General features: G+C 48.5%; 2 protein-coding genes and 1 non-coding gene across 12 annotated transcripts in view; 1 reads left to right on the top strand and 2 right to left on the bottom strand.

Moving 5' to 3' along the window:
* Positions 1–3,909, bottom strand: part of D2hgdh (D-2-hydroxyglutarate dehydrogenase) — a 30,663-nt gene extending 26,754 nt beyond the window's left edge. For 3 of the 9 annotated variants that reach the window (XM_017313036.2, XM_006529971.4, XM_006529973.4), the window contains exons 1-2: positions 1,524–3,909; positions 233–819 (exon numbers count right to left, since the gene is read on the bottom strand). Coding sequence is in view for 4 of the 9 variants with exons in the window: in XM_030243858.1 (XP_030099718.1) it covers positions 464–819; positions 1,524–1,567 (400 nt within the window). In the remaining 5 variants the exon portion in view is untranslated. The remainder of the gene's footprint in view (positions 1–232; positions 820–1,523) is intronic. The other 6 variants (XM_030243858.1, XM_030243859.1, XM_030243863.1 and 3 more) reach the window with 4 other exon arrangements.
* Positions 3,910–5,002: 1,093 nt separating this feature from the next.
* Positions 5,003–23,178, bottom strand: Ing5 (inhibitor of growth family, member 5). 2 transcript variants are annotated; one of them, XM_006529792.4, is made up of 8 exons: positions 23,065–23,178; positions 20,985–21,056; positions 15,156–15,322; positions 14,586–14,697; positions 14,345–14,435; positions 10,594–10,729; positions 10,405–10,466; positions 5,003–8,823 (listed from the first exon to the last, which is right to left on the bottom strand). In XM_006529792.4, exons 1-8 carry the CDS (start codon positions 23,099–23,101, stop codon positions 8,781–8,783), a joined length of 720 nt encoding a protein of 239 aa, XP_006529855.1. In that variant the 5' UTR covers positions 23,102–23,178; the 3' UTR covers positions 5,003–8,780. The 2 variants fall into 2 exon arrangements, with proteins under 2 accessions (XP_006529855.1, NP_079730.1); NM_025454.2 differs by having other exon boundaries at positions 14,345–14,438; positions 23,065–23,139.
* Gm22089 lies at positions 18,433–18,534 on the top strand. Its single transcript, XR_003949205.1, has one exon. It is a non-coding gene; the product is annotated as a U6 spliceosomal RNA (small nuclear RNA).
* Positions 23,179–24,895: the final 1,717 nt, after the last annotated feature.

Raw genomic sequence — 24,895 nt, 5'->3', positions numbered from 1 at the left:
GGTCTACAGAGTCTCAAGACAGCCAGGGCTACACAGAGAAATGCTGTCTCAAAAAAACAAAACAAAACAAAACAAAACAAAAACAAAACCACAACAAACAAACAAAAAACAAAATAGAAGAGGCAAGAATAAAGACAGAAGCAGAAGCTGGAGGGTTACCAGCAACACCTAAAGTCACCGGAAGTTCACAGTGGCAAGAAGGACCCTCTCCTAGAGCCTGCAGAGAACACACCTGCTTCCGAACTCTCTAGGCTTCTAGAACTGGGAGAGATGCCCTTGGTGAGAGCCAGCTAAGAAGAAGCTGAGCAGATGCAGGCAGCCGTGTCCACAAGTGCTCACTTTAGCCAAGTGCTACACCTTTTAATCTGCCGATTTTATTCTCAGAAGACCTTGGTGGTGTCATCAAAGGGATATGAGGCAAGCGGACGAGGAATCTGTTCCCCTCGCCCACGTCCTGGCTCACCCCGGACGGTCTTCAGCCAGTCAACGTTGCATGTCTGCAGTTGCTCTGGATCTGTGATAACTCTGCCAGGTATGATGCATTCAAATGCAGCCAGGTCCTCCTCGGACACAGTAGAAAACGGCAGCCGTTGCACCGGATATCGCTCAGGGGTCAGCGTCACCTCTGGGCCGCCAGCTACCACGGAGTATGCTCTGTGAGCCAAGGGGCTGTACACACCCCGAGGGCAACCCAGCCGCTTCAACCCCACACAAGCTCTCTGGGTGTAGGTCCTCCTCCATCCTGGAGATGCCCAGAGGACCCTTGCAGACCATCTGGACACCAGAGGGAGCACCATTGTTCCTGCTCTTGAGAGGGGGCTGGGAGGGGGGGGGGGAGAGAGATTGAATTTGCGATTCGTAAGCAATGAAGCAATGAGAAAGCCCCACAATAACCTCTGCACCCCATCTGAAGTCACCTACACAAAGCCGCCTACAGCGGCTGTTCTCAACCTGTGGGTCGCGACCCCTTGGGAGAGTCACATATCAGACATAATGCACATCAGATTTTTTACATTGTGCTTCATAACAGTAACAAAATTAGTTATGAAGTAACATTGAAAACGTTTTATGGTTGGGGTTCACGGAAACACGAGGGTCCCAGTGGTCAAGGAACGTTGAGACTCGCTGGCCTAGAGAACAGGGCGGCTTGGGGCTGCAGGATGCAGAGGACTGGAGTCTTAGGAGGGTTCGGTTCTTAATGTTTCGCCCTGCAGTATTACAGTCCCGAGACTCCACTGAGTGAATACCTATGGGCGGTGCTGGCTCTCCAGGGCATTCATTGTATTTTAACTTTTGCAAGAAAAAGGAAGGTATCCCGGAATTGTGCACCCAAACACAATTGAAAGGAGAATTTTACATTTTACGTAATACTCTGCCACCAGTTTTACAAAACCTGGGTACATCAACAAAAAATGGCTTAAAAGAGGGAAGGGAAGGAAACCGGCCCGCACACTGGTAGCTATCCAGAAGAGGCCGCCTTCCAACTGAAGGCTCGCTCTATTTGGCTGCTGCTTCCGCCTTACCTGAGACGAAAAAACACAACACGACATGCGCAGAGCATGCGCATGCGCCATGTGTTGTGACGTCAAGGAGGACCAACTATTTGCACTCCCAGCCCACACGGCCCGTGGGTGTAAGTGAGAAGCGATGCGACTAGGTTCGCCCTGCCGGCAATCCCAACTCACACCTGACCTGTGCAATCACTTGACAGGCCACAGCCCGGACTGCACAGACTCAGACACCAGCACCCTCCACCCAGGAACTACAGCTAGCCCACTACGCACCCTAGCTTCCGTCCGAGTGCAAAGACCGAGTCCGCACCCGCACCCTGCTTCCCACCCCTGCAGAACCGTAGGCCTGAACTAGAGGGGTGGAGCGAGAGACTGCGCATGTGTGTCAGCCCGCCCTTCCTACCTCACTCCACCCTGCTGAGTGTGCCCCGCCCTTCCCAGACCTTCGGCCTTGTTTATGTTCCTGCTGACCCAACCTGAGTGCCCCCCAGGTCCCAAAGTGGCGAGTATCCTGCTTTGACCAAAATCCGACTCCACGCACTTTTCCCAACTGGCCTCATTGTGGTCCACCCGACTAGCCCCAAAAGATAAGCGGTCACATCTTCAGTTCACTGTGGCTTTTTCCGCAGGGGCCACTGTCACCCTTAGAAGCTCCTCTCTTCCCCAGGCATTTCTGTCTCCCTCGATCTCCTTCTATCGATCCTACGAATCTCTGCCCTCTTCCTCTCTTCCCCGGGCTTCCCGTCTCACCTAGAGTCACTGGTCCATCAGCAGACACGACTCTGCCCAACCCTCAAAGAAACAACAAAAGCCCGAGGCTTAACCATAGGGATCACAAAGGCCAGCCCAGCTCTACAGAGCATCCCTGACCTCCTGGGGCCAGGCCCAGCCACCCAGTCCTCAAGCAGGTACGCAGTAACTTTTAGCAAATCCAAGGCACAGAGCTGCAGCCCAGCAGTAGTTTTCCTGGGCTGAGTCTGAATTATACTGTCTCCCTTCAACTCCCAGCCCTAGGTAACAGGTAATTGCTATTTCTTGCAATTATTCTGTTACTTCAGCATCCCCCAGCTATATTCAGCTATAAATAACCCCAGTAGTTTCCATTTTGCTGGCTGGACAGACCTGGTATCTGAAACAGGGTTCATCTCCCAGTTTCCTGGGGCAGCTCCAGAAACTGTCACTTCTCCCAACTTAACCACTTCCGTTTCCCATCGAGGAACAAGCCTGGAAGTACCTTCTTTAAGATGTTAAGATAATTACTTTAGATCTCTGTACCAGGGAAGAGCAGGAGGCTCCTGAAGCTGAGGCAAGAACAGAGAGGTATAGTGGTGCCAACTAAAAGCCAAGGCACTGTGGTAGTCCTTGCAAACTGGATATAAGAATATGCTGGGTGGTGGTGGTGCATGCCTTTAATCGCAGCACTTGGGAGGCAGAGGCTGGCAGATCTCTCTGAGTTCAAGGCCAGCCTGGTCTACAGAGCAAGTTCCAGGACAGCCAGAACTACACAGATAAACCAAAAAGAAAAGAGAATGCAGCATTTAGGGATCAACAGCTACACAGTGTGTGCTGGGAGGGATCAAGGTACAGCTGTACCTCCAGAAGAGCAATTCCCTCAGGTCTGCTCACCCTCCCAGGTTTATCAGACAGGGGCATTGGGACATGGTTAACACATACTAGTTGAAAGGACATTCCAGAGGCTTCTACTGGGCTGTTTCTACCAAGTTGGCCCATACTCCATAGGCCACTGAGGGTATTTAGAAGTTATCAAGACTGTCAATGTACTGGACAGTTCTGTTAACTTGACACAAGCTAGAGTTATCTGAAAGGAAGGAATCTTAGTTGAGAAAATACCTCCAATACGACCCTCCCTTTAAAAAATAAAAAATGGCATTTTTGGGCTGGAGAGATGGTCCAGTGGTTAAGACTGCTCTTCCAGAGGTCCTGAGTTCAATTCCCAGTAACTCACAACCATCTGTAATGAGATCTGATGCCCTCTTCTGGTGTGTCTGAAGACAGTAACGGTGTACTCACATACATAAAATAAATCCTTTAAAAAAAAAAAAAGGCATTTTCTTAGTGATTGATAGGAGAGGGCCCAGCCCACTGTGGGTGGGGCCTTCTCTGGGCTAATGGTCCTGAATTCTATATGAAAGCAGGCTGAGCCAAGCCATGAACTCAAGCCAGTAAACAGCACCTCTCTATGGTCTCTGCATCAGCTCCTGCCTCCAGGATCCTGCCCTATTTGAGTTTCTGTCCTAACGTTCTTTGGTGATGAACAGTAATGTGGCACTGTGAGTGTCTCCAAGGTCATGGTGTTTTATCACAGCATTAGTAACCCTTAGACAATCAGTTACAGGCTCAGGAAAGACACCTACGTATTTGGTCCTTTTAAACACCCAGTACCCGATCACCAAAGCCAGCAGTATCTTGGACCCTTCCCCTAAAACCACAGCCTCTGACAAAGTGTTTCCCATGATGGATGCAAAGCTCGGTCTCATGCTGACCATGTTAACTCAGCACTGGCCAAGTAAATATCCAAGATGCCTCAGTAATGGATATGCCCAGATTCGCATGTGGAAGCCCTAGCCCCTAACCTGACTGGGGGCAGAGTCTACATGTCTGTAATTAAGGGTAAGCAGGGGCTTATGGCTGGGACCTTCAGGATCAGTTTTAAAGAAATCCTGGGGACTGGGGTGTAACTCAGTTGGTAGAGCACTTGCCTTGCATGCTCAGAGTCCTGTATCTCACTACACTGGCCAGCCTGGCTTGCAACTAGCTATGTAGACTAGGCTACCTACAGCTCAGGGAACAACCTGTCTGACTTCCCAGGTGTTGGGATTTCAGGCCAGAATTCCAAGATAGTCAAGGCTACAAAATGAGATAAATACCAGAGAATTCCCTTTCTACCCAGCGCCACACATACTGTCACATGGGCACAGTGAGAAGGCAGCAGCCTACATAGCCCTTAGCAGATATCAACCTTGCTTACACCTTGATTTCAAACCTTCAGAACTGTGGGAAATAAATTCTGCTAAGCGCCAGTCTGGGGCCTTTTTGTGTATGTGTGTGGAAACTGCCCAACCAGACTAGGATGTTCTCAGAGGGATGCTAACGTTCTCAAGAATTCCCCAGGTCTAGGTCCCCACACCAGGGGACCCAGTACTTTCCTTCACATTGCTGAGGATGAATCTAGGGCCTTGCACATGCCAGGCAAGTGTTCTACCACTGAGACACATCCCAGCCCCTCAATACTACTTTATAAAGCAGCCCCTGGTACTCCCATTCATGCACACATCTTCCCTGGGAGTCTGGAAATACAGCACTGGCCGCTGACCTCCCTAAATACCCAACCAAAACCAAACTCAGGGTCCTAGGTCTATAGGGTCCCCCTTGGCATCCTTGACTTTGAGTAACTGAACATGACATATGCTCACCTTTGACATAGCACAGGGATCAACATACCTGTTTTCAAAATGATCTACTTTCAAATGTTTCTTCCCAAAAATACTTTATTAAACAATATATCCATAATCCATGATCCAAAAATACAGATATACATCTTTACATTATTTAATAAAAAGATTTACCATAGTATCTCTCCTTTACAAAGGGGACATAGGTAATAATTCCTTGAAAATAAAATGTGACATTCATGTTAAAGCTGGATCATCCTGATGGATGGAGTGTGGCGAAGAGCAACGACCACAGCACATTCTGAGGGAAAAGACACTTCTTAGACCTCCCCTGCTTTAAAGCTCCTTTGGGCATAGGCAGTGAAGACCAATCAATCTCTGTTCATAGAAAACAGAGTTTCAAAGCCTGAAACAAAGGTTCCTCGCTGTTTGATTTCAAACCCTTAAGACTTACCTAACCTCCCAGCCCTCTAACAGGGCCAACCCTGGCACCGTGATCACATGGAGAAGTTGCTCTCTGGATGAAGCATCCCCGCCAAGGCCTTCTGGGGTCAAATGAGGGATAGAAGGCAAGATGCTGTATACACAGGAGCAAGCAGGTGCCCACTTCCCCAGCCATCCACAAAACCTCACACTACAGGGCTCTTCACTGTAGAGTGGAAGACACGGCTGGCAGCCTGCCTCCTACTGATCCCACCTGCTGGATAGGCGAATGGTCAGTGCTGCTTGGACCCATTACACCACTAACATGTTCACAGATCTAGGGGCTCAATTTTTTACTAATTCATCATGCTTCTTCTATAATAAACTATTGATAATGTGCACAGAAAACAAGAAAGATGACCCCTCCTCTCAGCAAAACACTCCTGTACTTACAAGGGGAATTACACAGGGAAGACCCAGCCTTGGCTCAGGCAAAGCAGCTGCCAGTCTGTTGATGAAGCAAGGACAGCTTAAGAGCCAGGTCTCGACCAGCAGGCATGAGAGTGTCTGATCCAGCGATGGAGACACTCAGGCTTCTGGAGCAGGGCTGAGGGGTGTGCTCGTGGCTTCTCCACATCTGAGGCGGAGCTGGTGCCGGAACGCGTCTCCTGAAGTTCCCTCTTTGCTTACACACAGAAGCAGTGGGAACAAGCCTTCCATCAGAATACCAGCCACAACCCACAGATTTTCCTTTCTGTTTTCCCCCCATTTTGTTGCCAGGGATCTAACCTAGACCATCACTTTTGGAAGGCAGCTTTGTTCACCTACATACAGCCAATACCACATTACACTTCACACTTGTTAGGCATGGTTTTCCACCATGGAGGTAAATCCCCAAACTCACGAATTCTGTTTTTTTTTTTTTGCCAAGCTATATGCATCTTATTTTCATGACATTATAACTGTCAAAAAGGAGATAATCATAGGAACTCACAAAATAAATAAAAATCAGAAGCCAGTATGTAGGGTGGCCCCAGGTAGAAGACCTCAGGGAAAGAGCCAGCATGACCTCAGGAAGCCAGAAGATGGAACTCATCCAGCCTCTAACACCGCCACCAGTAAACGCCACTTCTTCCTGATCATCAAAGGACTCAGCTGCCTCAGGCTGAATCTCACATAGTAACCCAGCTTCTAAGGCATTACCAAGCAAGATCTGATTAAAAACGTCCTGTAGTTACAGAAACTGTAAAAAGCAGTCCAGACACAGTGGCGGCCATCTGTGGTCCCAGCATTGCCTAGCTCCAGCAAGATGACTGCAAGTTCAAAGCTAGTCTTTTACATAATAAAGCCCTGCCTCCCAATAAATAAATAAATAATCTAAAATTTAAGATTAAAAGGAAGCATGAGGCCTGACCCCAAGCACTGAAGAAAGAGAACAAATGGTAGAAGAATAAAGAGAAGGCTGGGGTGTGACTCAATCTGCAGAAGGCTTACCTAACACTCAAGAGTTCTGGGTTGGAGCTGGCGGTGGTGGGGCATGCTTCTCTAGTCCTAGCACTTGGAAGGCAGAGGCAGGAGAATCTCTGAGTTGGAGTTCAGCCTAGTCATATACACAGTGGGTTCCAGGACAGCCAGAGCTACACAGAGAAATCTTGTCTTGAAAAACCAAAAAAAAAAAAAAAAAAGTTCTGGGTTTGGTCCCTACCATTGCAAAACCAGACAGACCTATTGGTGCACACCTATAACCTCAGCATTTGGGAGGTGAAGAAAGACCAAAAGATGAACGTTATTCTCAGCTACATTGTGAGTTCAAAGCCTGCCTAGGATACATGAGATCTGGTCTTTGGGGGAGGGGGGTCCCTCACAATTTTTAAAGGCTAAGTTATGTCTATCTAATCTGACCCTGAGAGGGGTCCCCAAGAAGAATGCCAGCCCCATTCCCAAAGCTCTTCCTAGCCTAGAGACAATCTTGTGCACTTGCCTATCAACGACAGCTAACCTGCCTGGTACCTACAGCCCAGGAAAGGTCAACGCAGACCAACATATTCAGTAGCACAAACACAAGCCACTCCTGTCTTCCTCTTTCACTAGGATAGGCTGTGCAAGACATTGTCCAGTAAGAACATGACCATGGTGACACAGGTATGGGGCAGAGACAACACCCTTCTGCTTTGTTTGTGACCATCAGAAGAAAACAATGTGCCTGTCATTATATAAAGAGCCGGCCTCTTCTTACATCAGAAATTGCATAACCCAGCTCTGTCTTGCAGGTCTTTTTCTGAGGTGAGGCCAGGTACCGGTTGGACTCTTTTAATTCTTCTCAGAGAGCCTGAGTTACTGAAGAACATGCCAGAGGAGTTCTAAGTCAACCGTGGCTTTCAGGAGCCTGTCGCTCTTAAGGAACACCACAGATGCATCTCAACAGGCCCCGGGTAGACATCCCCCCAATATTTCAAGACAGTTCAACACTGGTTTTGTGGACAGTGGTCAAACAAAGAGTACACTCCAGTTTCCTACCTTCATTCCAGAACTGCTATTGGGCACAGAGTCACAAATCATGTCACATAATCATCGTCCCCTTGAACATAAGCTGCTGGCCTAGTGGGATGCAGCACAGCAGAGTTCTTACGATCAGCTCACAGTAGACAGACTCACTTCATAGACACACAGACCCATGACCTTCATGCTAGTACAATAATTTCATCTTCACAGTAAAAAAATATAGGCGGGAATCCCCAGAGAGCTGGAAGCTCAGCCTGGCTGTCTGGCTGTCCGCTGCTGGGCAGTGCTGGCTGTGGTAACTGACAGTCCAAGGCTAACGGAAGCTCAATCTCCAGGGAGGGCCGTAAGTTCACAGGAAAAGGTGGTGCACAAAACGACAGAGGGTACTTCCACCTGGGAAGAGCCCCCGGTCCCTTCCAGACACGTCAGAGGGATCTTGGCCAAGAGTGCCTGGTCTCCAGTAAGGGTCAGAGCACAGCATGGGGCAGTGCCTGACAATACTTTACTCACAGAGCACCAGCTGTGCTTCCATGCTGCCACAGACAGTCCTGGAAACCGTGGACACGCAAGGCTGACCCTCTAGTCACAAAGCAGTGGCAGTGTAACAGGTTAAAATGCGTTCACCCTGCACCATGCACTTTGCCTACAGCTCAAACTGACACACATCACTGATGGTGTGGCCATTCCCAGTGCTGGGAGGTTGTGGGATGGGGGAGCCTGCTCCTAAAGTCACTGTGGCAAGTCCCTGTGAGATTGTTCTGTGCAAATGGTGCAGCGGCTTCTTGTTTTAGGAAATATCCAAAATTACAACTGGCCACTGAATTATTAAATATCAGTCAAAATAAGGTAGTTTTAAAATGAAAGATCATATTGCAACATGAGTGAGGAAATATATTAGCTTGCTCTTCAGTCTGGCACAACAGCCTCTTCTTTACTTCTTCTTCCTCTTTTCCTGAACACATCGTGGACAAAACCTGTGACGAGAAAAGCGTTGGGATCATCGTTTCTCCTGGAGCACAGGACCCCAGGTAGACTTCCTGCATATCTCAGGGTGTCTGGACTCTAGGAACCAAGTGCCATAGAGCAGCTACACTGAGTAAGAGGTGCTCTTTTCTCTGAGGAAAGCTGACATTTCAACTACTGGTTCGAGCATATCTGAAGCTGACTAATAATACCTATCAGCGCAGCCTTGGGATCAAGTTGATAAGGCTGGCCATAATATGAGGTGTCCACTATAGAGCTGACACCAATAGCTGGCTGGCAGATTGGTCATACTCAAGACCACATGTACAGACACGAGCCTGTAAGCCAGTGAACAACAGCTCCTGGCACAGCTGGACTGGGCCCTATATGGGTCACACAGGTCACACAGTGCTATGGTTCAAGCACACAGAACAAACACACATCAGAGACTCAGTGTTCACCAACACTCAAGAATGTAATAGCCACTCATGACCCAAAGGGACATTCTAATAAGTTCCCCATGTGAGAGACAACTCTAACACACGTAACAGCTATCATCACATCCCTCTGTACTAAGACGCTCTGAGCACCTAGGCCAGTACTACAGTGACTGTGTCTCTCTGAGGAAGCCCATTCTGGTAAGCTACACAAAGACTGCACTGGAACCCCACTCCCCAATTCCTCTGTCTGGCTTTGGGCCCAGCACATGAGGCGGCTGTGAGGCCTCCAGACTCTCAGAGGGAGCACCCCAACAGCTTTGCCAGTGCGGTTGGACTCCCTCACCTGGAAATCCCACAAACAACTCACTGCATCTACCTTGAACTCAAAGTCAGACCCCACGCCTCACAGGGTCGCTCTTTCCCTAGCCCAGCTACACACCTGCTCACATGCCTACCACCACTGCAGCCCAGCTACACGCCTGCTCACATGCCTACCACCACCGCAGCCCAGCTACACGCCTGCTCACATGCCTACCACCACCGCAGCCCAGTCAATTCCCACAAGGCACAGTGCCATATGGGTCTTGTAACATGAGGTTAACACTCACACCACACACATCATCAGGGCACTGCGGCAGGGCATGCACTCTCCTTTCCTAGCTGACTCTCCAACTGGCCACAGGCCGATCTACACACTGAGAATGTTACCATGAGATGCTCCGAGTGCTCCTCTGAGAAGGGCTGGGTTCCTACTACTTCATTTTAAGAATATGCATCCGTATTTTACTCAAGTCAACACCACCAGGCTCTCAAACCTCAGAGACAAGCTGAACACTAGTCTACTGCTGAGCAGCTGTAGGACGGGGACAAGAATACACAAGGCTCCTCTGCACTGTCAGCTTTGGAGACCTGCGGGAGCAGCAGAGCCTGGCCTGGCATACTGGCTGCACACCAGGATGGAGCCCAAACAGCTCTTCTTCACAGAGTGCCAGTATAAACGGCATATAAACCCGGGTAAGCTGGGAAGCAGATCTCTCTAAGTGTACCACCACCGCAGCCCCTCCCCAGCCAGGACCAATGTTGCAGAAATAGAGACATACAAGACCCAGAGCACCAGACACACTTGCCCAAGGGCAGTCACTCCATACTAACCACTTTCCTTTGGGCTTTGTGGTGAGATCCACGCAGGCAAAGTGAAACCACTCAATGGGACACTGCAAAGCAAGGGGGAAAGCCTGTGTCACACCCATGCAAGCTGCACATTAAACACAGAAAGGCCAACACCCACCCATCTCTACAACGTTTGTCCCCAGGTATATGTGTCCTTCACGAGCCACTCACATCTGGATTGTCACAGCCGATCATCTCCCCGTAGGACACCTGGTGGCACAAGCAGTATGTAGGCTCATTCGGATCCACAGGCATGTCCAGCACATCAGAGGGGTGCACAGATAGGATACTGTCAGTAAACTCAGACCTGATGGGAGAGAAAGGATCTGATGAGCACAGGGCACCAGGAAGAAGGCAGGAAACAGCATACAAGGCCACACTGTGAAGGCCACACTGCAGCCTTTCCACCAGTGTCCCAGGGCTCCTTTACCCTGGAACAAAGGATGCTTGCAGCTTCCAAGGAAAGACCCTACAATGACTCTGAGCTAATGACCATGCATAAACTTACTTCTAATTTTCTTGTTAGCCTATCACTGAGGTACGAGCCTCAAATCTTCCAGCCAAATCTCTCCTAAGAATTTATAATGAGAATAATACGGTGTGCTAATGATCAGTTGAAGAGATTCCCTTGGACTATTCCCAGCCACACACCTTGGGGCAGCAGCAAACAGAAAGCACACTGCCCTCACACCAGCTGAGGCCCCAGTGATCACTCAGAACTCACTACACAACAACAACCATCACTGTCTACTGGGGACATAGACCCCAAAAGGACAAGGCTACTGCTTTCTCTGGGCCCCCTCCTGATAGGGACATGGAGCCCTATCAGCAGACAGCTAACATTTGAGAAGAGTCCATTTGTGTCTCACCCAAGTCTGGCCTAAGGGTTGAGGCAGGCATTCACCAGGCTACGACAGCCAATAAACTGCTCTTTCTCCCGTGAGAGGGGACAGTGCATCCTCTGCACTTACACAGGCATCCTCACCCCAAACAATACACTGGCAGCCCCTCTTACCTCCCTTGGGTTCCACGTATCTACCCACTACTCACCCAGCTGCCCACCAGGGTAACAAGAGCCAGTATGGTACACACTGCCCTGCTCATTCATGCCCTAATGCCTACAGCTGCCTTTGGGCCTCTGTACAGTGGCCTAGTGAGACTCCTGTCCTGTAATTTCTGCCTGCTCAGTCCAGCACCACCCTCCACCCTCACTGTAGAGCTGGACATAAGACTTGCGAGGGCAGTCTAGACAGTATAGTCCCTATACCTCTATTACCACTATCCCTACCTGTCGCTAAACCAGGAACATATAGTGATAAATACATGTGGCCAGTCCCTATGAGGGAAATGGCAAACAGCATAGCTGCCCCCTTTCAATTTCCAAAAGTTTCCCCGGGCCTTTGCAGTTACTGCTGATACACGTGGGTGTGCATCTACGGTCCAGCCCAGCACCTCAGGGGCTCGAGAAGTGGGGCCTCCATAGCAGGGAACCAATACCTCCACTCACTTGTCTCTCTGAATAGAAATGTCACAAGAACATGTCCAAGTCCTAGTGCTCCACAATACTGTTTGTAAGCAACTCCCAAGAGGTCCTTCAAGCAGGAAACTTTCTTTTTTTGTTTTGTTTTTTTGTTTGTTTTTTTCAAGACAGGGTTTCTCTGTATAGCCCCAGCTGTCCTGGAACTTACTCTGTAGACCAGGATGGCCTTGAACTCAGAAATTCACCTGCCTCTGCCTCCCAAGTGCTGGAATTAAAGGCGTGTGCCACCACTGCCCAGCAGGAAACTTTCTTTAAGATCTGTGACTCTGTGCCTTGCCTCCTGGCTTTCATGGCCTCTGGATGGCCCTACCATCAGTAGCCAAGGCCAGGAGTGTGCTCAATTCTATTGGCTACCTCTGTACTTTCCTATGGGAAGCTCCACCCAACAGTCACAGACAGTCAGCTATCAGGTGACCTAGAGCTCAGCATCTCCAGGTTCAGTCAGTGAGCTATGGGGTCACCCATCTTTAAGGCAGCACTTGGAAAGCTGGGACAAGAGAATTCCAAGTTCAAAGCCAGCTGAGCAATGAAGAAAATTCAAGGGCAGCTTGTACATACTAGAACCTTGTCTCTGACAGAGAAAACAAAAGACAGAAATGAGCAGAAGAGGACGAGAAGATAGCCTAGGAAGTGGGACCTAAAGGTAATCTCTGTCCCTTGGGCATGTGACTTGTTCTGGCTCTTGGCTAGGTAAGCTTTCCTCCCAGATGTGGCCAGGAATCTCGCACTAGACATGACCACTTATGTGATTCCCTAACAATCCAGGTCGGGCAGAAGGGACCCAGCTGCTTGTCCAAGCTTTAGAATAAGGACTACAGAAGAAGCTGACCCCTTGGTTTCCACACGTAAGCCTTGGCTTGCCAGAAAATGTGGCCCTGGGGCAGCTAAGGAGCTGGCTTTGACTTTAGCTCACAGGACCCAAGATGGGAAACAGATGGTCTAACAGTCCTAGGAGAGGAACTCTGTGACACCCGTCGTCTGGTCAAGTGGTCACTGACCCACAGGAACCTGACCCAGCACTGCTCCAAGTCCCCCATGGAAAATGACAGCTATCGCCAAGCTGGAACTGAAATATTTAGCTTATCTCATCTAGGTAGTGATAGGGACCAGGACTATACAGCACTCCAGGTTAGCAACAGGCAAGTGAAAGCCTGTTCAGGTTCTGAAGCCACACTAAGCTACCTCCAAGATCCAGCAAGGGCAGGATTTCAATAACTCTTGTAGTCTTCAGATGCCTGCTCTGTAGTCAGATGTTAAGGCCCAACCACACCCCTTGTTCCTCAAGTCTGCCCTGTCTCAACACAAGTAAATTAGGATAGTGTCTACACTGACGTTCAGAGACAATATAAAGTCAATGCAGAGCAGGTGCCGCACCAGTCACCATTCAGGCACCACAGCAGGCAGCCCAGCAAATGGGCCTGTAACAGGATGGCTCCCATCAAAGGAGAAAGTGAACAGCCCGCCTCAATTGTGCGTTTTTAGGAGCAGTTATAATGTCTGAGGCCTCAGGAGGATGCCAGCCTGTGGGCACTGGTCTCCCTACCACCTAGAAACCCCTCTTCTGGGCTCTTCATGCTGAGGACACTCTGTGAAACACTCTGTAAAGAGAGCAGCAAGAACGTCTATGCAAACCCAGAAGCAGCAAAACCACAGAGACTCTGGGAAGGAGCAAAGACATCACACTGCCACCAAAAGCTCAGAACCACCTCTTCTAGGCAGCAGGACACTGGTGACCTATAGTGGGAGAGGGCTTTCTCCATCTGCTGAATTTGGCAGGACTGGTGGCCCAGCTACCAATGTGACACTTTAGGACCTGCACATGGCAGCCATCTACACTCAGAATATGTACCGAATGTGGGAACTAAATGAGTACACTTACACAAAGGCAGAGTGACAATTCCCTCAGCTCTGGAATCTGTGAGACCAGGAATTGTTTTCACACCCAGCCTCCTTCAACCCACAAGTGGTATGGGCAGGATGAACTGGAGGTAAAAAAGGCAGACTGAAATCGAGGGCAACCTGTGGGAAACCAGAACTCCCAACTGAGAGCCAGGGCAAGTTCCCACAATTCCTGAAGGAGGGTGTGTGGAACAGTACTAGGCAGACCCTGGCTCAGTCTGCCTGAACCAGAGAGGAAGAAGTCACCCTAAGGGATCAGGACGGTCACTCTACAGCTTTTATAACTACAGCCACGTAAGTCATTTTAAAAGAAAGCACTGGGCAGTGGTGGTGCACACCTTTAATCCCAGCACTTGGAAGGCAGCAGCAAGCAGATCTCTGTGAGTTCAAGGCCAGCCTGGTCTACAGAGCAAGTTCCAGGACAGCCAGGGCTACACAGAGAAACCTGTTTCAAATAACACCAGGCAAAGCAAACCCTCTTACCCGCTTTTATGTTTCTTCTTCTTTGGGGTATCCTCTTCTGACGTCCGCCGGCCTCGGCCCCGGGAGCTTCTTTTTTCTTTCTGACTCCGGCCTTCTGAAGAACAAAGACCCCCATTATTCTCACAGAACAGACCAAAGCAGAGCAAGATCCATCCCGATTCATTGACCATCGTGTCCCTAACACATTTAGACGAGACCTCAAAGCTACAATCACTAGTAAACAGAATGGCAGCCAACTTGCTTTTCAAGCTCCGTGCTCCAGTGCTCTCAAAGTCACTTCCATCCATCCTGTCCTTCAGGTCAGCCTCAAAGCGCGCCAGGTCAGCATCAAGTCTTCGGATGTGTTTATCCACCTGCAAAAGGACACTTAAAAAGCTGACCTCAGGGTAAAAAGGAGGGCTAGGGATACAGCTCGGTGGCTCAGCCTTTGCTTTGTGTGCAAAAGCCCTGGATTAGATCCCCCAGGACCCCAAGAAAACTCGAGCAAACAAAACATGGTTTCACCAACAAGTAAGAGAAACAGCTCCCCCCACCCCCTCAAAAAACCAAAATCATGGGAAGAGGCCCAGATGAAGACCCCCAGTGTGTCCTCTCTAGGTGCTCCAAACTCCTATTCCAGATACACATTTCTACACACCTTACACATTTCCATGCACCTTTACACACTCTCACACAGCCTTACACACTCTCACACACCCTTACACATTTCTACACACCTTACACATTTCCATGCACCCTTACACACTTGCTTGCACACTCTCCTTCAGGGGCACGGAAGGCAGCAGGAGGCTGCACTGGCCCCTGCACTCACCATCTCGTAGGTCTGCATGGCCAGCTGCACCTTGTCATCACTGTACTCCTTGCACTTGCTGTAGGCGCTCTGGATCTTCTGGAGGTGCTCCACACGCTGGGCTGACGAGAGAGTCTTCACTGTGGAAATATACTCTGCAGCCAGGATGTCGATCTCTGCTTTCTTATCTAATGAGGACAGGTGACTTCCGTAAGAGGCAGTGACAAGCATTCAGGAAGCTGGCAAGAGCATCGCTGGCCATGTCACTGTACAATTTCTAGACAGCAGCACACCCATATGGTCACCTTGCCTGGTTCCTGTTGCACAACTTAAGTCACATAGCCAAAGGAGTGAACAATACAGCATGACACATAGAAACATCCTGGATGCTTCCATGAATAGCAACAGCAGAGACATGTGCAACTCTTTGCTCTGACTGAGAAGTGGGACTCTCTGTGGTTTCAGGGAGAGAGGCTACTCCCACAAGGTTTCCAGGTACCACGGTGGGTCTCTCCAGCTGAGAGGTGGGAAAGAGAAGCTGGCCTAATGGCAGCTATGAACTCATCTACAAACGCTTTATAACTGTCTGAATGTCAGTCATATTTCCAAGAAGTGAAGTCTCCTCGTTTGGAAATCAGTGCTTCTAATTTGTAAACAGTCCCAGCAATGAGCAATGATGTCCCAAAGAATGCCCCTGTGAAACTTAAAAATCTCAGAGAAGGGCTGGAGATATGGCTCAGCGGTTGGGAGCACTGACTGCTCTTCCAAAGGTGCTGAGTTCAATTCCCAGCAATCACCTGATGGCTCACAACCATCTGTAATGGGATCTGATGCCCTCTTCTGGAGTGTCTAAAGACAGCTACAGTGTACTCGCATACATAAAATAAATAAGTCTTTTTAAAAATATTTATTTATCTATCTATTTATTTATTTAATGTGTATGAATACACTATTGCTCTCTTCAGACACACCAGAAGAGGGCATCGGATCCCATTACAGATGGTTGTGAGCCACCATGTGGTTGCTAGGAATTGGGAAGAGCAGTCGGTGCTCTTAACTGCTGAGCCATCTCTCTAGTCCCAATAAATAAGTCTTAAAACAGAAAAATCTCAGAGAAGAAAGCTGGAGAGACGACTCAGAGGTTAAGAGTACTGAATGCTCTTCTAGAGAGCCTGGGGGTTCAACTGCCAACACCCACACAGTTGTCCCTCTTTTCCTCTACTACCAGGGAGTCCAAAGCCTTCTTTTGGCATCAGACAAACATGTGACACACATATGCAGGCAAAATACCCAAACACATAAAAAAATAATTAAAAAAACATTCACATTACACTGGAGATGGTGGCATGTGCCTTTAATCCCCAGCACTTAGGAAATGGTTATCTGTAAGTATGAGGCCAGACTGGCCTACAAAGCAAGTTTTATTTATTTACTTATTTACTTATTTATTTTTAAAGATTTATTATATTTATATGAATACACTACTGCTCTCTTCAGACACACCAGAAGAGGGCATCGGATCCCATTACAGATGGTTGTAAGCCACCATGTGGTTGCTGAGATTTGAACTCAGGACCTCTGGAAGAGCAGTCAGTGCTCTTAACCGCTGAGCCATCTCTCCAGCCGCAAAGCAAGTTTATGACAGCCAGTGCTGCTGCAGAGAAACAGTGGTTGAGATTTGGTCTCTTGCTATGTATTGTAATGCTAAATTCTGTATCCCAAGGTCTAGTTGCCCCAGGGTGAATTCTCACAAGTATGTCATCTTTGGTTGTGTAAACCTTGCTACTTAAAGCTATAGGTTGAATAAAGATGCCTACAGCCTGTAGCCAGGCAGAAGAGAAGTAGGCGGGGCTATGGTTCCTAGGCTTAGAGTCTGAGGCAGGGATCTTGAGGGAGAGAGGAAAAAGGTGCTATGGAGGAGGTGGATTGTGAGCACATGGTCATGAGGGCCCACTTGTTGGAGTAGAAGTAACCCAGGCAATACATGACAACTGGAAGGTACTGACAGGAAGTAGACAAAATACAGCACAGAATGTTGATATCTGCCCAGCTCTAGTGCTTTAAGGCTTATTAAAAATACAAAGGTTTTGTGTCTTTTACTGGGAACTAAATGATCAAAGGTAGGGTAGATATTCCCAAATAATATTTACTGTAACACCTGTTACAAAACAAACAAATATATATATATATATATATATATATATATATATATATATATAAATTATATACATATAAATTTAAATCTCATTGCCAGGCAGTGGTCATGCATGCCTCTAATCTCAGTACATAAGAGGCAGAGGCAGACCTCTGAGCTATAGGCCAGTCTACAGAGTCAGTTCTAGGACAGCCACGGCTACACAGAGAAACCCTGTCTTGAAAAAACAAATGAATAAATAAATAAATCTCAAAAGAAAAGAGAACATTTCTTTTCTCATTTTTATAAAGATTTTTTATTAGTTTTTTTGTTTGTTTTAGTTTGGTTGGCTTTTTGAGACAAGGTCTCACTATGCAATCCTGGCTGTCCTAGAGCACTCTGGTTAGACCAGTCTGGCCTAAACTCTCAGAGACTTGCCTGCCTCTGCTTCCCGAGTGTTGGCATTAAAGCTCTGCCCCATTCTCATTAGTTTTTAATGTGTGCATGTATGGAGTTCTCTGGAGTTCCACACCCAGACAAACAGCACTCAAATGAAGGCTGCAACAACTACTCTTCACATGAGTGCTGTCACCGGAAGTTCACCTCTATGGCAAATTTACCTGTCCTTCTAAGTCCCTGTCAAAACAAACGGAGCAAATCAAAAGGGAGGACTTCAGGATCCAAGGAACAGGGTTCTCCAAAGAGAATGTAAACAGAGATTTTCAAGAGCAGCAAAGAAAGGTGGGCAAACACACATTAATCAACAGCCTGGGAAATGGGGACCCTCCAGTGGGACCTCACTCTGACAGTCTAGGGGTTGGGCGGTGGCTGAAAGCAAAGGGCAGAAAGTGGGAAGCAAAGAAAACAAAGTTATCAGTAACTCCAAGGAAAACAGTTACTCAGAAAAATCCTGTAAGAGCCAGGCTTAGAGGTGCACAACAGCGCCAGGAGGCAGAGAGGAGAGTATCTGTGAGTTCAAGGCCAGTTTGGTCTCCAGAGTGAGTTCCAGGACAGCCAGAGCTACACAAAGTAAAACTGTCTCAAAACACAATAAGTCATGTAAGCACAACACAGGCCTGCCCTGCAAACACACCCTCTTCACCAGGGACTATAGTAGACCACACCCCGGAGACAGGGAAAGTGCTAGCGGTCCAGAACATCTTCGTGTTCACTCGGCAGCACATGTACTAAAACTGCAATGATTCAGAGAAGATTGGAGTGGCCCCTGCACAAGGACAACAAATTCATGAAGCGTTCATACTTCAAAACAAAACAAACCAGAAGACATCTTCACTGTCATAACAACACCAGTCTGGAGCTGTCTGAAAATAAGAAAAAGCAACAAGAGGATCCAGCATCCAGTGCTGGGTGACAGGCAAGTAAAGGAGCTTGCCACCAAACCTGACAACCTGAGTTCAATTCCCAGGACACATGAGGGAAAGAAAATAAACACCTTCAACAAACTGTCCTCTAAACCTCACAGAGACTGTTGGGAGCACAGGTACACATACAGACACATGTACACAAAATCATCAAATAAAATTGGAAGAAAAAGAAGCCTAGTGTGGTTGGTGGTGCGCACCTTTAATCTCAGCACTCAGGAGGCAGAGACAAGTGCATCTCTGGTGAGTTCCAGGCTAGCCTGGTCTTCACAGTGAGATCCACCAAAGACAGAAAGGAAGGAATGAAGGAATGAAGGAAGGAAGGAAGGAACAAGGGAAGGAAGGGTGAGCAACAAGAGCATGTTGCTTAGAAGTAGGGAGTTGAAAGCCTGGCAGGACAGCACTTTCTACACTCCCAGTACCTGAGAGATAGAGGAGGTAGGATTAGGCCATGCCTACACAGCAAGTTCAAGACCAACCCAGGCTAGGAGACCCCATTTGAAGGGGTGGAGGGACAGACAGTGAAAATGGCTCAGTGGTTGAAGGTATTTGCCATCAAGCCCGATGACCCAAGTTTCAATCCCTAGAAAGAACAGATTCCCAAAGTTATCCTCTGATCTGCACATATGTACACTCTGACAGAAACACATGCGTATGAGTATACAAACACACACAAATAAGTTAACTTTAAAAAAAAGTGAGCTGGCTGGGCGTGGTGGCGCACGTCTTTGATCCCAGCACTCGGGAGGCAGAGGCAGGCGGATTTCTGAGTTCGAGGCCAGCCTGGTCTATAAAGTGAGTTCCAGGACAGCCAGGGCTACACAGAGAAACCCTGTCTTGAAAAACCAAAAAAAAGAAGAAAAAAAAAAAAAAAGAAGAAAAAAAAAAGAAAAACCAATAAAATAAATTTTAAAAAATAATTAAGAAATGTTCCTAAGTATGAAAATATCAAAAGACAAAACATTACTAACTTTCTAAACATTGGTGGAATATTCCTAATCCACCAATGAAAATATGAAAATATTTTCATTTTATGTACATGTTTCGCCTGCATATATGCAGATACACTGTGTGCAAGCCTGGTAGCTGGTGAAGGACCTGGAACGACAGTTGGATGTGAAAAGCATGTGATTCCTGGTACCGGACCCTCTGAGAGAACACTTCTCCTGACTGCTGGGACATCTCTCCACCTCCCCTGAAACTGTCTGAACACTGACACGATGCCATGACGGGAGAGCCCACACCTGACCTCAGGTGAAGGCCGTTAACATGCACTTTAGCATAAGCATGATTTCACACACACACAATCAATAGCAAGGTGACAAAACTGCCTTCCAGACACACATTTTCATTTGTTTACACTTGAGTTGCACTCCCAAGATAGGTCCCTACACAGTCCAAAATTGAAAAACATAAAAACCCAAAATACTTCTGGCCCAAAGCATTTGGGATAAGGAACAATCAACTTATAAACAGTGCAGAAATAGAAAAGAACAACAAAGATGCTGACTGCAAAGGACAACAGTTGAAGAGGTAAGACAGGAACCTATGTGGGAACGGGAGAGCAGAGCAGTGGTGGACACATGAAATCCCAGCACTTGGGAGGCAGAGGCTGGTGCATCTCTGAGTCCGAGGCCAGCCTGGGCTACAGAGCGAGTTTCAGGCCAGCCAGGGCTACAAGAGATAGGCTAGGGAGATGGCTCAGAGGCAATGAGAGCATACGGACACAAGCCTGAGTCCTCTAGGACCTCAAGGACCGCACTTAAAAGCCAAGTGTGGTAGGACGTGCTTCTGCGATTCCAGTGCACTTACTGGAGATGGGCGGCAGAAACTGGAAAATCCCAGCTAGCCTGGTATATACAGCAGTGAAGATGACAAGAGACTGCCTTTCAAATAAGGTGGAAGATGAGGTCTGAACCCAAGGCTGACCCTACAAGAAACTAACCCTGAATTAAAAGTATCAGCATTGCTCCTCCTTCCCAAATACGTGGAAGGCTATGGAAGGTGCACTGAGAGTTCAAGGCCAGCCTGGGCTACAGAGTAAGACCCTGTCTCAAAACAAACAAACACAAAAATTAGGCATGATAGTGGACACCTTTAATTCCAGCATTCCAGAGGTAGAGGCAAGTGGATCCGAGTTTGGGCCTGGCCTGGCCTACACAGCCAGTACATAGCAAGAACAAAACAAACAAAAAACAAAAAAAGGACCAGCACTCCTTCCAAGACACTGTGCAATGTTAACCCTCCAATATACAAGGTCCCTTCAGGGCCCTGTGACACCCCACGCCCGCTCCTGTCTCTCTCTGGTGAAAACCCAGCCCAGGCTATACCCACCTTCTGTTCTCTGGTCTAGCTCTCGCATCAGCTGGAAGTTCCTCTGAAGTTCACAGGGAAGGTTCTCAATGCCTGAAAGAGACAAGAAAGTTGCTATACTTCTCAATAAGACAAAAACCTGCCTCCATGGATGGGAGAGAGAGATGGCTCAGCTGTTAAGAGCACTTACTGCTCTACCAGTAATCTCAAGTTCAACTCTCACCCACAAAAAAGCTCACAGCCATCTGTAACTCTAGTTTGAGGGATCCAATGCCCTCTTTCTGTCCTTGGAGAGCATTGCATACATGTGGTACACAGACACACATGTAAAACACCCATATACATAAAATATACAGGGCCTTACACCAAAGCCTACAACAGCAGGCTTCATCTATTTCTGTCCTAGTTTGGGGACCAAATGATTAAGACTTTGTAGGGGCTGGAAGGTACCAAACAGTGAGCACAACAGGCTGACAGTTTCAGAAGTGCCAAAAGCTGGAGGATGCAGAAACCTGGCCCCCAGCAGACACAGGCCGGGAAGACAGCTCAGACTCCTCCCCTGAACCACACCCTCCCTCGCCTCTATGTCACACACAGTGAACTTCATCCTCCCAAACTCAAGCCAGAACCTTAGTCCTCCTTGATCTCTCCAACTTTGTCCAGATTCCTACAATGCCAGGAGCTGCAGACCATGTGGTCTCAAGACACTGTTCTCTCGGCAAGGCCCAACATACCAGTCTCTAGTCACACACTGCTATGAGCACTGGAAAGGCAGCCATTAGCACCGAGCAGGTCCCACTGTGCAGCTCACCAGTCCCTGCGGTTCAAGTGAGCTGGCTGGCAAACCAACCCATGTGGCTTTTCTGCCCCACACTGCATCCCCTAGTACAGATACACCTCAGTCCTTAAGTTTACAGCAGGCTCCAGCTGCCTCTCTGGGTCTTTCTGCACTCAAATATCTCCACAGCCAACAAGGCCAGCAATTTAGGGCTAAATTTTATAAAACTTGCTGTTCTAAGCCTATAACTTCCTGAGCTCACCAAGACATTCCTATCTACAGCTTGACTCCAGCGACCCTGTCAGCTACTTAACCTTCTACCCTCCAGTCGCCCTCTCTACTCTCAGATAGAGAGACCTTTATCAGCAGTTTCTGGATCTATATTTACCCCATGCCTTAATCTTGGGAGCTATATATATATATGTATATATATGTGCGTGTGTGTGTGTGTGTGTACCCCAACTAATCAGTGAGTTGTAGAGAAATAGGGCTCTTGCCAACGCATGGGTGGCACAGGGCAGGTGGAGAGAGCAGAAAGGGGCCATCACACAATGTCAGCAGTGAAATGAACTCTCCTTGAACCCTCCTCAGAATGCCCACTGGATGGACATCAGAATAAAGATAGTTCACCTTGGAGTCCCACTGCCCAGGCCCAAGGAGAAAATGGGCGCCCCACTGGCTTGATCTACCTCCCTCCAAAGGGTCTCAATTCTTCCACTATAGAGTGGGAAATAATCCTCCTCCGAGTTCTTGCTGGGAGCCAATCTCACGGTCTATAAATAAACGGAGTTGCCAATTTCTGGGATGTCAAAGGTCAACCCGTTATACAGAGCATCCTCCCTTACCGGGCTGGCTCGTGATAGCACGAGTTCCCTCGAAAAAGGCACCCCACTAGCCTAGAGTTCCTTCCTACAGCTCCACAAGCAAACACAGTGGCTTTGGCTCTACAGAGGGATTTGAGCACCACAAGCCGCAGGTGAAGAAGGGGCGGGCCTCCCCGCAACCTAGACCGAAGTAGAGAGGCGGGAACAGAGGCGTGGTCAGCGTCGGGGGTGTGGCCGAAGCGGAGAAGGCGGGCTGAGCCCCAGGCCACACCCCTCCGTGACGCACCTGGAATTGGCGCGGCGGAGGCGGCGGGACCCCGCGCCGCGCCCCACGCCCTCCATCTGCGGCCCCGCCCCAGACCCGCCGTGAGCCCCCACAGTCCCCATGATCAGTCCCCATCCTCCTCCGCATCCCGGAGCCTCGCACGGATCGCGGTGGGCCGGGGGCGGCGGCGGCGGCGCGAACCCGCGCGGGCGGCGGCTCGGCCAGAGTGCTTACTGTCCAGATAGTGCTCCAAGTACATGGCAGTCGCCATCTTCGCCTCGGCCACGCTCGGGGTCTGCGCGAGCGGGCGGTGCCGCGGACTCGGGGCGGGGCGGCGCCGCGCGCTCACTATTCATGAGCCGCGTGCTCCGATTGGCCGGAAAGTGGGCGGGGCAACTCAGGGGCCACCCCTAGGCTTCCGGCCGGCTGTGGTCGCCAGGCGGCGCTGTGGGGCTTGCCCTGAGGGAACGCGGATGGGCGATGTGCTCGGTTCGCAGTTTGCAATGTGGAAGCTCTGTCTCTGGCCCAGCCGGATTCCAAGCCCTGGCAGGGGACTCCGCTTGCACGTGTGCTGGCGCCAAACCTGCCAGCCGACACCTGCCGCTCTTCCCGCGTTGTTCAGACACCCGCTGCCTGTGGTTTCTCCTGGCTGACGGGGCCTCCCGGAAGGAGACCCCCTCACAGGCATCGGTTAACTTCCATGCTCTTTGTGGCTGTCTGGTCCCGAGGGGGGCGTGCCCACGCTGGACCTCGGTTGCTTTGACTCGCACTTCGTGAAGAAGCCACGCACCCCTCGATGCCTGCAAAAATACATTTTACATTCCTACGGCAACTCTGTTACAGTTAATGAAACAATATAACTAAAATCCAGGGTTTACCAGAGTCCACTCTTGGTGGGCTCTAATATTTCTGAGAAGTATTAAGTATCCCCCTTATAGCATCCTGAAGAATATTTTTCACTGCCTTTAATTCTTTTGGTCTATTACAATAGCGCGCGCACACACACACACGCATACTTGTAACCAATAAACGTTTTAGAGTCTCTGTAGTATTGCTTTGCTAACATGCCATGTAGTTGCATTTTACAGTACACAGTCTTTTCAGACTGGCTGCATTTATCATTATACAGTTCAGGTTCCTCCATGTCCTAGTAAGTAACTGATAATTCACTTTTTACTTCAAAATTATTTCACTGTGTAATTACCAGTTTATCAGTTTGCGTGTTGGAGGACATCTTAGCTGCTTCCATATTTAGGCAAATGTGGCTAGAGCTGATACAATCATTTGTGTGCAGACATAGTTTCCAACCCATTTGGGTAAATATTGACTTCATGTTAAAAGTAGAGTGCTTTCTTGAGAAACAGCCAAGCTATCTTCCACACCGTTTTTGCCTTCTCCTCTGCACTGACAGTCTCCTTCGCTCCACGTCCTCACCAGCATGATGAAGGGTTAGAATTGTAGATTTGGGCTATTCTCGAAGAGGTGAAATTATCTTAATTCATGATTCCTAACAATATGTTTGTGTTGCACATTTTTACATATGTGTCTGGCATCTGTGTCACTTCTTTGGGTGTTAGTTCAAATGTTTGCATAAACCTTGATCTACCTCCCAAATGTTGGGTTTATAGGCTATGTCACTCACTATATCCAATTTATTCTGTGCTGGGTATGGAATCTTTGTTCATTAGGCAAAACATAACCCAGCCCAGCCTTTGACTGCGGATCCTTTTTTCTCTTCCTCTAGAGTACTGTTGTTTGGGTTTTTGAGCCTGGGTCTCACAATGTATCCCTGGCTGGCCTGAAACTATGTAAGTGGCCTCAGACTCACAGAGATTTGCCCGCCTCCTGCTCATGTATTTTCCCTGACTTTATTTTGTCTGTAAAAACACTGCTAGGGGGAAAGGAATTTAAAAGGGGGGGGGGTGGTTTCAATTCTGCCCACGCTGCAAATAAACCCATTTCCTTCCACCAACTTACACTAAAACGACAAGGAAAATTCCTGAGCGGTTCGAAAATGCTGCAGAAAGTACATCTTGGGGGTCGATGTTCCTATCCTTAACTCCTT

The sequence above is a fragment of the Mus musculus genome, chromosome 1 (assembly GCF_000001635.26).
Source record: "Mus musculus strain C57BL/6J chromosome 1, GRCm38.p6 C57BL/6J".
NCBI classification, from domain to species: domain Eukaryota; kingdom Metazoa; phylum Chordata; class Mammalia; order Rodentia; family Muridae; genus Mus; species Mus musculus.
Note: the sequence above shows the minus strand (reverse complement) of the source record. Positions and strands in the feature narration are given on the sequence as shown.

Bases quoted from the DNA above. Each gene is read 5' to 3' on its own strand.
- Ing5 (NM_025454.2), bottom strand. From the start codon at position 23,101: ATGGCGACTGCCATGTACTTGGAGCACTATCTGGACA. The intron at 21,057-23,064 runs GTAAGCACTCTG...TGTCTCTTTCAG, and splicing joins CTTGGAGCACTATCTGGACA to GCATTGAGAACCTTCCCTGT. The intron at 10,730-14,344 runs GTAAGAGGGTTT...CTCTCCCATCAG, and splicing joins AAGAAGAAACATAAAAGCGG to GTCTGAGTTTACTGACAGTA.